Source organism: Strix uralensis, chromosome 18 (assembly GCF_047716275.1).
Source record: "Strix uralensis isolate ZFMK-TIS-50842 chromosome 18, bStrUra1, whole genome shotgun sequence".
Taxonomy (NCBI): Eukaryota; Metazoa; Chordata; class Aves; order Strigiformes; family Strigidae; genus Strix; species Strix uralensis.
Genome location: NC_133989.1, coordinates 16,163,722 through 16,179,829, shown reverse-complemented (window position 1 = coordinate 16,179,829; position 16,108 = coordinate 16,163,722). Strand labels below are relative to the sequence as shown.

Here is a 16,108-nt window from a genome sequence, read left to right as displayed (position 1 = left end):
TTCAGGCAGTCATACGTCTGAAGGCAAGAAGTCTGAAAAGAAGCAGCAGCTGCAGACGAACACTTGGCAAGATCTTTGGCAACTGCTCACCTGCAACACAAGTTTGTTCAGCTGCACTTTATCCAGTGCAAGAGCTTCACTGATGCCGCTCATCTTCGCTGCTGCAATGTGTAGATCAGCTACTTCAGCACTCAGCTTATTCTGAGCCCCTCTCAACTCTGCTACTGACTGCTCTGCCTGAAGAGACAAAAGAACAACATGAAAGCAAAGACAAGAAAATCCCTGACTTTAAGCAGCGACTCCTTTGGTGTCTCTGACACACCCCCAGCCCAGCGCTCCCAAGAACCACGTGGGGACTGACTGCACCAAGGAGCCTGTGTGGTCTGATCACCCTTTTCCAAGAAGGAGAACAACACTGTCACTGTCTTCTGCTGACAGAAACGGCACCTGTGCTGGTCTTGCTATCACAACTCCCTCTCCCACCAGTGCTGCCTAGGAATAAGGTGACCACACCTTCTCCAGGGCCATGGTAAGCTCATGTTTCTCTTGCTTCAGCAGATCCCTCTGAAGGTGCGATTCCTCCAGTTTCTCTCTTGCAACTACCAGCTCGCTCTGTAATAAAGAATGTTTTTCTTCAAGTGCAGCTAAGTCCTTCAGCCTATGAGAAGGGGAAAGACAAACAAGTTTTTAATTTAAAAACATTCTCATTTCCAAAACCAAGATTACATACTATTTCCAAGATATGGCAGTTTGAATGATTTGCAACAGCTTTCTATTTACCCCTAAAGAATGCTGTAATTTCCTGCCTAGCGCTGCATCAGTCTTTGTCATTGACCCAGGTGAAACATTCATCACTGAGAAAGTAAAACAAGCTTCCAGAAATCACAGGTTTCCAAAAAGTTCAGATGCTCCCAACAGCTTCCTGCCTGTTAGCTCTCTCTCTCCTTTTTGATACATCAGACACCAGACTTTCCAAAGTTCTTCTTTCCATAAGACAGACTTTTAAACTCTCTCCATTATTCTTGCCTGTGACAATTAAACGATGAAAGACCCTGCAATCTATTTGGGGAGATCTGTATGAATTTCCAATCCAATAATCATAAAATCACATGATGCTTCAGGCTGGCAGGGACCCCAGGAGGACTTCAGCTCAAAGCACCTGGGGTCAGCTATGGGATCAGTCCAGGTTGCTCAAGGCTCGATCCACTTGGGCCTTCCAAATTCCCAGGGATGGAATCTGCACAACCTTTCTGAGCAACCTGTTCTGCTGCAGGATTGCCTTCATGGTTCCATTTTTTGTTCTCCTTAAAGCCAGCCTGAACCTCCTTGTTTCACCTTAGGCCTGTCATCAACTACTCCGGTCAGCTTTGGAATGATTTTTTTCAAGGGCCATAAAGAAAGTACAAGGAGGCACCTCTGCTGTGTGTCAGCAGGGAGCCAGCCCTGCCCACGGGCTCCCTTCACCAGTCTGTGCTACACATGCTGAGCAGACAAAATCCATTCTTTTAGGGGGGCCTCCCACCGTCCGGCAGCGCCCACCCCTGCCCAGAGGAAGCTTTAATGCTCACAGGAGCTCCTGGTCACGACACGCTCTCTCCATCCTCTGCTGCTGCTCCACCCTCTCCCCCTGGGCTGCATCTTCCCTCAGCTGCAGCTCAGTGTTACTCTGACGCAGACGCGAGGCGTCTTGCTCCGTCTCTTCAAGCTGTTGCTGTAGCTCTGCCCTGGTTTTCTCGAGGTTTGCACAGTCACTGCAGAGACAAGGCTCAGTCAGAAGAATGAACAGGCCTGAAGAGTCACGGATGCCATTCCAGCCACTCCAGGCTGGCGCTGTGGGCAGCACGGTAAGGAAGAACTTGCCCTTCCCCTCACAAGGTCACTGGAGAGGGACAGAGGAAGGCAGGCAGGCTTTTGCCTTCATTCACTGAGAAGCCGTGGCTAGGAAAGGGCCCCAAAGAACAGAATTCAGAGAAGCAGCATGCCGAGAGGGAGGCGTCTCGTATTCCAACATCGCTCTGAGTCTCCAGGACAGCCTTAGGATTCACACTAGAGCAGGAACAGCAGTGACAGGAGGATGCTGAAGTGCCAAACAGGGGCATACATGGGGAGGGCAGGCGACTTCTTTGCCCATAACACCTCTGAACTCCCAGAACTGGAAGCAGATTGCCTCCAGACCACAGGAGGGGGAGGGAACACTCACCTTCTGAGTGCTTCCACCAGCGACTGCAGGTGCTGCTGGTGGCTGCTGGCCGTCTGGCACTCCTGCTCCAGTTGCTCCAGGCTTTGCTGCAGCTTCCGGCACTTCTCTTCCTGCTGCCTGTGCTGGTGCAGCAGCAAACTGATAGAGTCCTGCCTGGCAGAGAGCTCTTCTTTTAGGGCCTGCAAGGAATGGGCAGGGAAAAGCACAAACAAGCAATAAGGAGCAGGGAAGACGGCTCCTGATAGCTGTGAGAGAAGCAAGCAGCAAGACAGCTCACCTGAAGGCAAAAGTTGTGATGAGGGGGTGGAGATCAAAGAGAGAAAAGCAGCAGAACACAGAGCTGGTGAGACTGGTGAGGCGATATAGTACCAAGAGTGGGATGGCTAGAAAGAAACTGGCTAAGGGAATGGAAAGGTTTCAAGATAAGCAAGGCATCAGCAGCTGAGCCTGTGGCCAGTGGTGAAGGCAAGGAGAAATTCTCACCTGTGTTGCTCCTCTCCTCCTTGCCAGTGCTTCTTGAACCAATACAAAGGCACGTTCTGCATCAACGGAGCTCAGACAAGAGAGGACATTGCCAGACTCTGCCTGCTGGGAGCTGTCAGTGCAGATAATGCTGACCATGCTGTCACATTCATCTAACACCACCTGAAATCCCACATCAAGCTGTTACTCTCTGCTCATTCTACTTGATTTTGTCTATTTCTCCTTTTCCCCCACTTCACCCTAGAGTCATTAAAAACTCAATTCTCTCATTTCTTCAGTCAACAAAGAAGTTTTGTCCCTGCGGTCACAAGTGCTCCAGGGGTTTCTGAATACAGCTACTACAAACAAGAAAAAACAAGTGTGAAGTGGCTGGAGGCTGCCTGAATGATCAGTTTCTTGAATGATTTTAGTCTCCTTCAGCTTCTTAGAGCCACAGACACTAGGAGCACCAGATCAACACTGGAAATAGCAATGAAAGGAAATATTAATGCTACCCAGGGAAGAAGGAAGCTGATGAATACTGGAAAACAGCAATGAAAAAGCTAATGTTTATAATTATTCTGAGCAGTAGCACAAGAGGATAAAAATGACTACATAAGGGGAAAGAACTGACTTTGTGAGAAGCTGTGTAAAACATCTGATGATTAAACCCCCCTCCCTAGAGTGAGGTCTAGGACTAAGCTAAAGTTAGCCCTAAACAGTTAGATCAGGTGCAATTCTGGGGAGATAATAATGGTCAGTGAATGCAGAGCAAAGGAGCAGAGTTGGCAAGTGCATTGATTCAGTCAGTGACCTTTTATAAAAATCTAAAGAACAACAGAGTCATTGCTCAAGGAGGGTGGGAGAAGCCTCCAGGCAACACTAGAACACAAATGTCAAGTAGCCAACTCAGAAAGCAAAGTCAAATAGAGACCTTACAGGAAAGGCAAAGGTACGGAAACTTCTAGTGACTTAGCTCAAGTGTCACAGGACAGCCAACTCAGAAGTTATAGCAGGTCTGATGGCAGAAAAGTGGTATAATAATTAAACAGCCAGTGGCAGTTAACACAGACAGTATAAAACACATCTATCTATTCCCTGGGCCAGTCGTTTGCCTTCCTCAAGTACTTTTAAATCAAATTACAGGGATGTCCCAACTCTGTACTCACCTCTGTTATATCTTTTATCAGCTTTTGCAGGGAAAGATTCTCTTCTTTGACACTTTTAGTCAATGAAGCTTCATATTCTTTCTCTAACCGACTTGCTTCCTGAGAATAGAATAAGCAAAGGGTGGGCAGGGAAGAGCTGCTCCCCTCTGCAGCATTCCCAGCCTCAGCAGCATCATCGTGCTGACAAGCCTCAGCCCTAGTGATTCCAGTATGTTCCTTCCCACATCTATTGAACTCCTTCTTTGCTAAAACTTAAGACAAGAAAGACCAACAGCTGGTTTTCACAGGCTGCTATGAAGCTGTCAATTCCAAGGAACTTTGATCCCTAGAGATTTAGTCACAGGCAGAATAGCACTGGTGCAACCCCCGGAACTGTCTGCAGCTCCCCCGCCACTGCCTGCCCCTGGGCTGACTCACACGTGCCTGATGCTCCCACACATCAGCGTCCTCACCGCTCTTTCTCTTGAGGAAACCACACCCCTTTGTGCTAAAGCTGGAGAACAACCATTGGGCCATCTCCCAAATAAAGGTAAAACATACTAGAATCTCCACAGTGTCGTTAAGTGTTTTCACTGTCTTCTCCTTCTCCTCATTCTGCTTCTGAGACTGTACGAGCAAGGCTGAGAGCTCCGTCACCCTGAGAAGAGAAGGTCCACGTGCCATTCCAAAAGCATCGCACACCAGCACCCGCTGAAGAGCTAAGCAGCTCCCAGAAGCACAGCAGAGAAAGTTCAGCCCAGAAAATAGAGCAAAGGCAGCGTTCATCTCTACAGGTTAGTATGCCTGATGTTGCAAAATGGCACTTCCTGCCCCAAAGGACTTCTGCACTCAGTCTTGCAAGGAATTGTCAGTACAGAGGCACAGATGTCCCTGGGCAAATTCCTCCCAACTCCTCTGCACAGCCCTGGGTAGCAAAAGGGCTGTACAAGAGACACAGCTCTCTTTATGCTGGTCTCAACTTCTCACCAAGAACCAGGTAACAGCAAAAACATTGTTATACACAATCTCTTTTCCAGTCTTGTCTTACAAAAGCTTCTGTGGGTCAGATGTGTTTTTCTACCCGTGCTGTTGAAGGCCATAGCTTGGCTAGGGACAGAAACAAGGCTGTGCGGAACGGGTGGGTTTTAAACGTGAACACAGCCCATCTACGAATCCAAGAAGCAGCCACAAAAGGTAATGTTGGTAATAGCAAAGTTTAAAACACATTTACCTGTCCTGAAGCTCCTTCTTCTCCAGGTCCCCCTTGACTTGTAAGTGCATCACTTCCCAAGTCTTCTGGCTTGTTTCCTGTTCCGCTTGCTGCTGTGCCTGACCCTTTAGGACAGGTCTGCCCAGACTGACGGGCTCCCAGAGCTGCACGCCAGAGTGCAGGCGGGAGCAGTTTACAAGTATAGATCCAGAAAGCCTCATCTGCTCTGCCTTCAGCTCGGACAAATCTCTGCAGAAGGATCAAGAAAGAGATCATACTCACACCACCATCTTTATCAGCTGACCCACTTTCAAAGCACGTTAATGGTGCAGCAGTAAAAGCTGGCAGGAGAGATGACATCTTTGCTGGGGACAAATCATCCATCTGACACTTTGGGATCAGGACACATCCTGATAGTTGAGCAATGGGTCGATTTGACGGTTTGAGGAGTGAGGCTATTTTCTCCTCAGAGATAAGAAGAAATGTATTGGAACAGTCAGAAGGCTTCAAGAATTAACTAGTAGGTCAGGGCATACCCTGCACATTGAGGAAAGCTTACAGTCAAGCAAGGTAAATGGCTGACGGTAACCCAGAGTTTGAAATTGCATGCTGACAGCAGAAGAATGTACTATTATGGCTACACTGGTTTTGTTTGCATAGACGGCAACTGTGAGAAAGGAACCTCAGAGAGACCAAGAACAAGAAAACAATCATAAAAAGAAGGTATCAAACTAAGCAAAATACACTGGATGAACGCAATAACAGGGTCAAGAAGCTATTCTTTCTCTCAACAATGTTGGTACAGGAATAAACGGATGCAAACTGACCAGAATAAATGTAAACTGGAAATGAGAAGGAAAAAAAAAATAAATTAATGACCTTTCCATCAGGAGCAGTGGGAGAAGAAAGCCAGTGAGATTTAAGGCAGTGAAGGGGACGGCTCTACGTGCTGCACGCACAGCTCTGCTGAGTCTCTTCCAAGGTGTCCTCACGTGCCCCTGTCTGTGTTAATGCGCCCAAACATCAACAGAGTCAAGTTCATCTGTTCAGGGCCTCGGCACTGCTTATAGCCTGAGCCCCGCAGTGTGCTCAGAAAACCAGCATCAAAAAATATTCTGAAAATAGCCAAAAGCATGCTTAATGGCATTGCTTCAGACTACCAAAGAAGAAATCCTATCTTTAGCTGCAACTAAAGTAACATCAAGGCTGAAAAAGCAGCTGTGAAGGGAAGCTACATTTTTTCTGCACGAGATCCAGCCTGAACTTTACTCACCGGTCAGTGGCAGTCTTCATTTCCAGGAAATGACGGCGGAAGGTCACCACCTGGCGCCACAGGCTGAGCAGACGGTTACGTTCACCCCTTAAGTAGTTATCAGAAAGCTAAACATGCAAAGACAGCAAGAAATGCCAATTCAGCCTCTGCTGTCACTGTACGAGTCTTTCACATAGGAGAGAGTACAACCATCATCACCAGGTCTCCTTTAATAACAATTCCAACAGGGGCATCAAGGACTGAAGAGGTTCCACAGAAGCATCCTCGGTGGACCTGCCACCTGACTTCAGAGAAGGGAACATCCACACTTCTCCTGCAGGAGTGGGGATCAGCAAAGCAAACTGATCATGATTCATCACCTCGCCTCACAGAGGTGTCGAACAGTCTTGGTGGAAGAAGACAAAAACAAGCCCCTCCAAGACCAGTGCCTGTTTGCTTACAACAGGCTACTGGTAAGGGAGGCCTGTCCTGTTCTGCTGTTGGCTACTCTGAGTCTGAAAACACACAGACCTCTCTGCTCTGCACTGCTGTAGATAGATTTAGGAACCGTTAAAACAACGACTGTTCACGTGGGACTGCCCTACAGTGTCCAGCAACAGCAAGTGTTTGCCTTTCAGACCAAGCAGTGTGGTCACAGCAGGGGGTATCTCCCATCCCCACAGTCTGCTGACACTCCTCCATCTCACTCCCCTGCCTCCTGCAGTCAGCACCAACACAGCCTCGATGGAGCCACAACTTTCACACAGCAAGTCACCTACACCAAAAAATAAAACGCATTCCACTCTGGCATCACGTCTGACATTCCCGCAGCCTTATCCCTACCTCACGTTCACTGCGCCATTCGCTCTCCTTCAATTCCAGCTCCTCCCGGGCCCTCATCCAATCCGCCGTCAGTTTTCCAACATCTTCTTTAAGGGCTGAATTAACCTCTCTGGCTTTATCGAGGTGCTCCCGCAGGAGAGTGTTCACGTCTGCCAGATTCTCACACCTTGGAAAGGGAAAAACAGCAACGAGGTCACGGAACAACTGCTGTCCACAGGCAGCATCCCCGTGACTTTCCAACTCCTCAACGCTGACTGTTGTCAAACTGAGAGGCAGCAAAAGTGCCTTCTAGGATTAACTAAGATCTCTCTGTGATGGCATACTCATTTGCTTCTCCTTACTTTGAGCCTTCAATTTCCACCTACAATTTTGGTTTCATCTTCAACTTTGATGATGCCCACAGTTAACATCTTGTCTCCCCTTCGTGCTGTCTGATCACCGGATGCATCACCTTTCTCTAGCATTGTCCTAAATCACTCACCTACTGAACCACAGATTAATTTAGGCTGGAAAGGGACCTCTGGAGGTCACCCAGAGCAACCCCCTGCTCAAAACAGAGCCATTCAGCACGCAACACTATTACTGCACCATAGAACAGATTGTGGACTTTTCTCCTTTCTAAACAACTTGCCCAGCCGCTTCTCTCAAGGAGACTAGGTAGCACTGACAGGTTTTCCCTCACTTTCATAAGCATCCAGGATACCAAGTGTAAGGTAACACTTCTTCCCTTTACCTTTGCTGCTCCTCTTCCAACTGAAGCAGTGCTTTCTCCAGGCTGTGGTCTTCTGTGGCTTCCCACCTGCCTGGAAGGGATCCCTTAAGAAGAAAGCAAAGGTTTAGTCAAATTCTTGTGTTCCCTTCACTAGTGTCAGCATCCACTGCTTTCCCCTCCATTTCTTTGGCACCTCAGGAGCTCGTGGCTTCTTTCAGGCATAACAGTGTCGTGACCATGGAGGGGAAGGCAGGGGAAAGGTGTTACTCTCCTCAGCCTCCCACTGTTGCACTCTCACAGCTGGGTATCCTTAACTCATGACTGTGAGTGCTCACTTAGACTTGAAGCCTGGGAATACTCTCCTGTCCTTTGTTTCCTCGGTTTACTTTAGCTGTCAAGCAGAAAAAGCAGAGGGCCGGCTCTGTGTGCTGAACGCCACCATTCCTGCCTTCCAAAATGCTATGTTTCAGCTGACTCTTTTTCAGAGGCAGACATATAATGTAACAGGCAGTACAGCCCTCTCCTGAGACCTAGGACAAATGTCACTCCAGCAATAAAACACTCTTCCACAAAATTAAAATCCTTCTTCAATGGGTTTCCTGGACTGGCATTTCTGGGACTACTGGCTGCTGTAAGAATGGCAACTGGACAAAACACTGATGGGCAAACTTACAGCGCTTCTTTAAATCCCCAGGTAGCAAAATCTTGGTTTCCTCCGTCATTGTTTTCAGGAGCTTTTTGTCTGTGTGAACGAATGCTACGCACGCTATCTGTAGTTAGCAACCTCCACACTCACCCCTCCTGCTCCCAGCTGCTGCTCCAGCTCTTGACACCGAGTCCGGTACTGCAGCACCTGGGGGGATAAAGAGAACAAAGATGAGGAAATGCAGCTTGTAACAGACTCGGCTCCTCCCGCACCAGCTTTTCTCTGAATCTTCACAGCCCCAGCACAGCACATTCCCCAGTGCTGCCGATACAGCCAGCAAGAAGCCGTTATGATACAGGGAAGCTTCACCTTGTCTATTATTAAAGAACTTAAGACAGGGTTTCAGAGTCACAGAATCATCAAGGTTGGAAAAGCCCTTGAAGCTCCTCCAGTCCAACCATGAACCTCACACTGACTGTTCCCAACTCCACCAGATCCCTCAGTGCTGGGTCAACCCGACTCTTCAACCCCTCCAGGGACGGGGACTCCCCCCCTGCCCTGGGCAGCCCATTCCAACGCCCAACAACCCCTTCTGCAAAGAAATCCTTCCTAAGAGCCAGTCTGACCCTGCCCTGGCGCAGCCTGAGGCCGTTCCCTCTTGTCCTATCACTTGTCTCTTTTCCCCGTGGCGCTCCCTGCTCAGCGATGGCAGCAGAATGAGGAGATGGGCCCAGCCAGCCGTGCCCGGCCCATGGCCCCTGTGGACCCCAAACCAGTATTCCCAATGGGCGGGAAGTCCAGCGGGCCCTCGAAGTTGGAGAAATGAGTTTTCAGAATCACTTTTCAATATTCAGCAAATGCAGTTAGTTCCGAGCCAGCCCTGCCCAGCCCCTGCAGATCCCTGGCGGCTGCAGCAGACAGCAGGGGCAGAAGCAGGATGACCTGGCAGCAGCGCCGGGCCCACCGTCGGGCTCTGGGCCTGCCCCGACCCTGCGCCCAGCTCGGGCACCCTCCTCCCGCCAGAGCCCTCACGGGAGGCTCGTGGGGGCGCAGCGGCAGGGCCCAGCACACCGGGTCGGGTCGGGCCGGGCGGCTCCCGGCGCCTCCTCCGGGCTCGGCGTCCTCCCGCCCGCGGCAGCGCCGGGGACGGCCCCGCGGAGGGCCCGGTTGAGGCCGCGCGGTCGCGTCCCCCAAATGGCCGCCGCCGAGGCCCCGCTCAGCGCGGCCCGGCCCCCCCCCCGCCCCGGGCAGGTCCCCCCGGCCGGCGGCCCCGCTCTCACCTTCGCCTGCAGCTGCCGCACCAGCCCCGCCTGCCGCTGCTGCGCCTCCTGCGAGCTCTGCAGCCGGCGCCGCAGAGAGGCCCGGCCCCGCGCCGCCTCCCCGGGCCCCGCCGCCATGGCCCCGCTCGCCCGCCGGGCCCGCCGCCCGCTGGGCTCCGCCGCCTGCCAGGCCCCGGGGCCGCGGGGGGCAGAGCCGGGCTCGCTCGGGGCCGCTGGCGGCAGCGCTGCCCTGGGCGCTCCTCGCTGACGGGGCCGCGTTAACGGTCCCGGGGAGCGGCGGCGGCAAAAGGCGCTGCGGCAGAGTCTGGGAGAGAGGGAGCGGGAGGAAACAGGGGGGGTGTGGGGACACGGGGGCAAGAAGGGACAGAGAAGAGACCCACAGGGAAGCTGCCACTTTCTGCTCCAAGCTCCAACTTCAGCCCTTGGCTGCCGCTGGAGCAGGAGTTCCAGTCTAGCACCAAACCCCAGCCCACATAGATGGAATTGCTGAATGTTTTTCTCCCTGTTTTGCAGCAAGAACGGGACAGACTGCAAGCAGCTAGAGAGAAACCACTATGGGAGAGAAAACTTCGAATTCACAGGACAATGTACTCTGTGAATTAAGCTGTATTTCATGAGCGCATGAAGAAATACAACAATCCAACATGACAAATAGGGCTCAGACTAGTCTGGGCAAAGGGGACTATTGCATGAATTCACTTGTTCACCACTCAAGCCATGAGGTTTCATAACTTCCAACTGGTAACATTTAAGTCGTGCACTTACGAGCAAAGAAAGAAAAAATAAACTAGTTCCCTAGTGAGAGTGCTCATCCTTCCTCCTCTGTCATGGTGCGGGCATCCCCTGTATCCCACTGCGAGGCACAAAAGCCTCAGCAGTCCAGCGGCTGTTGGATCTGCCTCAAAGGCTTTTTGGGTAAGCTGATGTTTCGTACCTTCCAGCTTGGAAGTCTGGTCTATATCATTTCCAAAACTCGGCAGATTCTGACAATACTGCCAGACCGAGCTGGTGGCTGCACGAGACAGGCAGCTGCAGGAGATGGTGGACGCATCATGGCCCCTCAGCCCTTGCTGGCCACCTGCGCTGCCTGCGGGCTGCTCTCGCTTCAGCCTAAGGGCTCCCAGCATATGTCAGGCCTCGGCATGAGCCAGGTTAGCCAAAACCTGAGCGGGAGTTGAGTGAATACTGACGCTACACCCCTTGGCATGGTCAAACATCTTGCTTCGGCAAGTGGGGGTAGTTACTCCTCTTGCCTTGCGGGGGGTGAGCACAGGGGAAAGTTCTGAACCCTTTCACTGAAGTCTGGCTTCATGGTTCATAATCAGAGAACAATTGATGGTGTGTGTTTTAAACACAGCAAGATAAGCAATAAACACAGACATACAAGAATACTAATAACAAAACTTATAAAATATAACACAATACAATATCATAAGGTGCATATGCCACTTACAGATGGTGCGTATTCCATAACAATGTCATACTAGTTATGTCCAACAGTTTGTTCGATTTCTGTTGTGATTCTACGAATGCAGCCACCATTGTGTTCAACAGAAATAGTTTTTGCTATGTAATAGCTTTTTCATAGCTGGTAATTAAGGACTCTAGTTCTTCAATTTGAGAGTACACTGAGTCTATCAACAGGTACCTAGAAGAACCAGGAGATCAGATCCCAGCAAGAACAGATATGGGAGCTGGAGAAGCAGAGAGAGATGCAGAGGACTGTGGTGAGCAAGATGAGCAAAGAGCTGGAGGAGAGAGACCAAGAGATCAGATCCCAACAAGAACAGATACAGGAGCTGGAGAAGCAGCGAGAGATGCAGAGCACTGCTGTCAGCAAGATGAGCAAAGAGCTGGAGGAGAGAGACCAGGAGATCAAATTCCAGGAGGGGAAAATAATGATTCTAGAACAACACGGTGCATCACAAGTGAGAAATCTGCTTGTGGATCTGGATCATATGAAAGAAAACTTGAAGGAGAAAAACATAGAGCTTATGTCTCTGACTCAGCAGATCCAAGAACTGGAAAAGGAGAGAGAAGAGGTGAAGTCTCTGCACACAAGCCTTGAACACCTGAGGGCAGCTCTTAAGGACAGAGAGAGTGAGTGCCATTCTCAGAGGGATCAGTTAAGACTCTTGCAGCAGTACAAGGAGCAGCAAGAGGGGCACCTGCAAGAGCTTCATGGTAGAGTAGAAAAGATGACACTTTCTTTATCTCAAAAAGATCGAGAGCTTGAGTCGCAACAGAAGCAAATCCAGGAAGGTGAAGAAGTCATGGAGATGCAGTTAAGGACTGTCCGTGACCAACTGGAGCAGGCCTTAGAAACCTTAAGAGAAAAGGACAGACTCATAGATATCCAAAAGCAACAAACACAGAACTATGAGGAAAAAACAGAAGAACGGGTGAATGTCTTACACAGAGACTTAGAATGCACTAAGGCAATACTGAAAGAGAAGGATGTCGTGGTTGAATCTCAGAAGGAACTGATCGAGACCTTGCAAAAACACGAACGAGACTCTGAACAGCAGAAGGAGATTCTGCAACGTCTTCAAGTGACGCTAAAGGAACAAGAGCAAGAAATTCTATCCCTTAGAAAGCAATGTGAGGCATGCAAGGAAAAGGAGAAAAAGCACGAAGCTGAGCAAGACAATTTTCAAGCAACAAAACAGACTCTGAAAGAAGGAGAAAAAAAGATAGAAGCTCTGGAAGAGGCTGTCTCTAGGCTTCAACAGCAAAAGGAGGAGGCAGCGATGCAGACTAAAGCTATACTGCAAAAACTAGAATACGCTGAATCTTCTCTAGAAGCTAGAGACCAAGAGATAGAGTCTTTGCAAGAGCACGTCCAGGGCCTTCGAGAGCAGAGGGAGTTAGAAGGCAAGCAGGCCAAGAGTCTAGAGCAGGATCTAGACAAAATGAGCCAAAGAGTGAAGGAGAAGCATGTGGAGTTCCTCAGGCAGACGGAGCAAATGAACGTGTTCCAGCTTCGTGAAGAAAGCATGAAAGTAGCACTGACATCATGCCAGAAGCAAGTGAATCTGCTTGAGGAAGTGGTGAGGAAGAGAGGTGAAGAGAATGAAACTCTTAGGCAAAAACTGCAGCGCCAAGAAGAAGAACTGAAGCCCCTGCAGAATCTCCAGCTTAGGCTAACCGAGAAGAATGACGAGGTTAGACATCCCAGAGAGCAAGAGAATCTCCTGGAAGAAGCCTTGCCTGAGAGGGAACGAGAGACCAAGGCTCACAGTGATCAGAAAGAGTCAGAAGAGGAAATAAGAGCTCTTCGGGAAGATCTCCAGCACGTTCAGCAGACTCTGACAAAGAAGGAGGAAGAGATCAAGTGCCAGAGAGACTGAGTCAGGTATTTAGAGAAGACTCTGACGGGGAGGGAACAAGAGCTTGGGAGGCAGAGTAAACTCCTGAAACAGCTAACATCAGCTTTGCGGTGGGAAGATAAAGGGGAGACCCTAAAAAAACAAATCCAGAAACTCCAAAAATGGGAGGAAGAGGAAGCAGAGAAGAGGAAGATTCTCCAGGAGAGAGACCACCTCTTGCAAAGGCAGAAGGAGCTAACCCAACAACTGGAGGATGAGTCTAAAGCAAAGGGGGAAGAATTGGAGCGTGTGATGGCTATTCTGAAGCAGAGCGAAAGCAGAGAAATGGAATGGAAAGAGAAGGCACAAGCACTGACTCTTGCCCTTACCAAGAGTGAAACGGCTGGTGGGACTCTGAGGGAAGAAATAGCCATCCTGCAGAGTATGGTTTCAGAGAGGGACACAGACCGGTTTCATCATCAGGTAGGCAGTGGGATTGATCATCTGTCAACTAAAATGTCTGTGAAGGATTCTAAAGATGTTTCCCATAAAGATATGGGAATATTCCCATAAATACATGACCTGCTTGGCCAGAGAAACCATGCTTGCAGCCAGCAGGTTTGCCTGTCTGTATAGCTCCGGCCGGAGACCATTCACCTGCTGGAATGTTTTCTGTCAAGCCCAGGGCTACTGAAGGAACTACGGAGCTTGCTGTTAAAATTACCTCAGGTGCAAAAGCTGGGGATGGGTAATTGGTTCTCTCCTGTCTGGGCAAGCCTGGCCAACATGTTGTGGTTAGGATTTGGCATGGAAAGGAAGGGGCACCAGTGACCAGAGTAATGTACTAAACTCAGTAGAATTGTATCACGATGGCTGAACAGCAGCAACACTGATGGTGCTTCGAGGCTGCTTTCAGAGATGTAGATTTCTGAGGTCCAGCTTTTCCAGTGTATTGAAAAGAATGGAATTTGTCCCATTGCCTGATCTGGTTAAAGGCTTCATTTCGCATTCAGGATATACCTGTGCCACTTTCCAAAAAGCACTAAGGCAGATGGTGATCTGAATCAGGTACTGCTAGCGGAGCAGCTGCAAACTTGCCTGGGATTCTGCCAATACTTTTAGCATTACTTTAGTATACAGGCACATAAAAAAGGCTACTAATAATATACTATATTTATGTATTATACATTGATACATTACTTGAGAAATGTTACTACCAGCCTGATCAGGATGATGACAGGGATTGTGATCTGTTGATGGGGAGCAGAGAAGTGACAAGGGCAAAAAAAGTGGAAACAATGGGAGATTTCAGTTGGATCCGTATAGATCAGGTATGCCACAGCATTATATCAGGTAATGCAGTTGCATCCGTATAGATCGGTACAGTGCTGATATCTAGACTATATTTATAAATGCTGTCAGAGGTTGCTTCAAGGATCAATTCATCAAGAATCCCATGACAGGGAAGGTGGCTCGTGACTAGGTTCAGAGCAATGCACAGGGGTTAGCTGATAATGTGGTTTCTTTCAAAGAGCAGCTCTGAAATCATGATGTAACAGGTAAAAAGAATGGAGGACAAAACCGTAGTATTTTATCACTGCAGAAATACATGCTTCACCCACATCTTGTATATTGTCTGGTTATCCAAGGAAAGTAGAACTATAGAAATGAGAATATACAGTGAAGGTCAAAGAGGATGACCAAAGATGTTAAATAGCTTCCCTGAGAGGGACATGTAGATGTGGAAGTCTTCATGATGGACAAGAAATGGTTAAGAGGGAGGGACCTGGAAATACTAAAGACATTTGTAAAACCATTAAGTGGCTGAATGTTTCCAGTCTGTCTCAAAACCAGAATGGGGGATAATGACAAAACTAGCAGGAAGCATGTCCAGAACAAACACAAAGATCTGTATGAATTTCCAATCCAATAACCATAAGATGACAGGATGATTCAGGCTGGCAGGGACCCCAGGAGGCCTCTAGCCCAATCTTCAGCTCAAAGCACCTGGGGTCAGCTATGGGATCAGTCCAGGTTGCTCAAGGCTCGATCCACTTGGGCCTTCCAAATTCCCAGGGATGGAATCTGCACAACCTTTCTGAGCAACCTGTTCTGCTGCAGGATTGCCTTCATGGTTCCATTTTTTGTTCTCCTTAAAGCCAGCCTGAACCTCCTTGTTTCACCTTAGGCCTGTCATCAACTACTCTGGTCAGCTTTGGAATGATTTTTTTCAAGGGCCATAAAGAAAGTACAAGGAGGCACCTCTGCTGTGTGTCAGCAGGGAGCCAGCCCTGCCCACGGGCTCCCTTCACCAGTCTGTGCTACACATGCTGAGCAGACAAAATCCATTCTTTTAGGGGGGCCTCCCACCGTCCGGCAGCACCCACCCCTGCCCAGAGGAAGCTTTAATGCTCACAGGAGCTCCTGGTCACGACACGCTCTCTCCATCCTCTGCTGCTGCTCCACCCTCTCCCCCTGGGCTGCATCTTCCCTCAGCTGCAGCTCAGTGTTACTCTGACGCAGACGCGAGGCGTCTTGCTCTGTCTCTTCAAGCTGTTGCTGTAGCTCTGCCCTGGTTTTCTCGAGGTTTGCACAGTCACTGCAGAGACAAGGCTCAGTCAGAAGAATGAACAGGCCTGAAGAGTCACGGATGCCATTCCAGCCACTCCAGGCTGGCGCTGTGGGCAGCACGGTAAGGAAGAACTTGCCCTTCCCCTCACAAGGTCACTGGAGAGGGACAGAGGAAGGCAGGCAGGCTTTTGCCTTCATTCACTGAGAAGCCGTGGCTAGGAAAGGGCCCCAAAGAACAGAATTCAGAGAAGCAGCATGCCGAGAGGGAGGCGTCTCGTATTCCAACATCGCTCTGAGTCTCCAGGACAGCCTTAGGATTCACACTAGAGCAGGAACAGCAGTGACAGGAGGATGCTGAAGTGCCAAACAGGGGCATACATGGGGAGGGCAGGCGACTTCTTTGCCCATAACACCTCTGAACTCCCAGAACTGGAAGCAGATTGCCTCCAGACCACAGGAGGGGGAGGGAACACTCA

The 16,108-nt window shown here is 49.6% G+C and overlaps 2 protein-coding genes across 11 annotated transcripts in view; one reads left to right on the top strand and one right to left on the bottom strand.

Annotated features, from left to right (window-relative positions):
* LOC141951504 (uncharacterized) overlaps positions 1-9,870 on the bottom strand; it is a 35,987-nt gene extending 26,117 nt beyond the window's left edge. For 8 of the 10 annotated variants that reach the window (XR_012631368.1, XR_012631369.1, XR_012631370.1 and 5 more), the window contains exons 1-13: positions 9,754-9,870; positions 8,624-8,680; positions 7,849-7,931; positions 7,116-7,281; positions 6,294-6,400; positions 5,042-5,269; positions 4,372-4,468; positions 3,832-3,930; positions 2,684-2,845; positions 2,201-2,379; positions 1,569-1,751; positions 514-658; positions 91-237 (exon numbers count right to left, since the gene is read on the bottom strand). Coding sequence is in view for 6 of the 10 variants with exons in the window: in XM_074887842.1 (XP_074743943.1) it covers positions 91-237; positions 514-658; positions 1,569-1,751; positions 2,201-2,379; positions 2,684-2,845; positions 3,832-3,930; positions 4,372-4,468; positions 5,042-5,269; positions 6,294-6,400; positions 7,116-7,281; positions 7,849-7,931; positions 8,624-8,680; positions 9,754-9,870 (1,770 nt within the window). In the remaining 4 variants the exon portion in view is untranslated. Of the gene's footprint in view, positions 1-90; positions 238-513; positions 659-1,568; positions 1,752-2,200; positions 2,380-2,683; positions 2,846-3,831; positions 3,931-4,371; positions 4,469-5,041; positions 5,270-6,293; positions 6,401-7,115; positions 7,282-7,848; positions 7,932-8,500; positions 8,548-8,623; positions 8,681-9,753 lie in introns of those variants that run through there. The other 2 variants (XM_074887847.1, XM_074887848.1) reach the window with 2 other exon arrangements.
* Positions 9,871-10,580: 710 nt separating this feature from the next.
* LOC141951640 (uncharacterized) lies at positions 10,581-15,229 on the top strand. The gene is made up of 4 exons (XM_074888155.1): positions 10,581-10,904; positions 11,406-13,006; positions 13,109-13,544; positions 15,221-15,229. Exons 1-4 carry the CDS (start codon positions 10,581-10,583, stop codon positions 15,227-15,229), a joined length of 2,370 nt encoding a protein of 789 aa, XP_074744256.1.
* Positions 15,230-16,108: the final 879 nt, after the last annotated feature.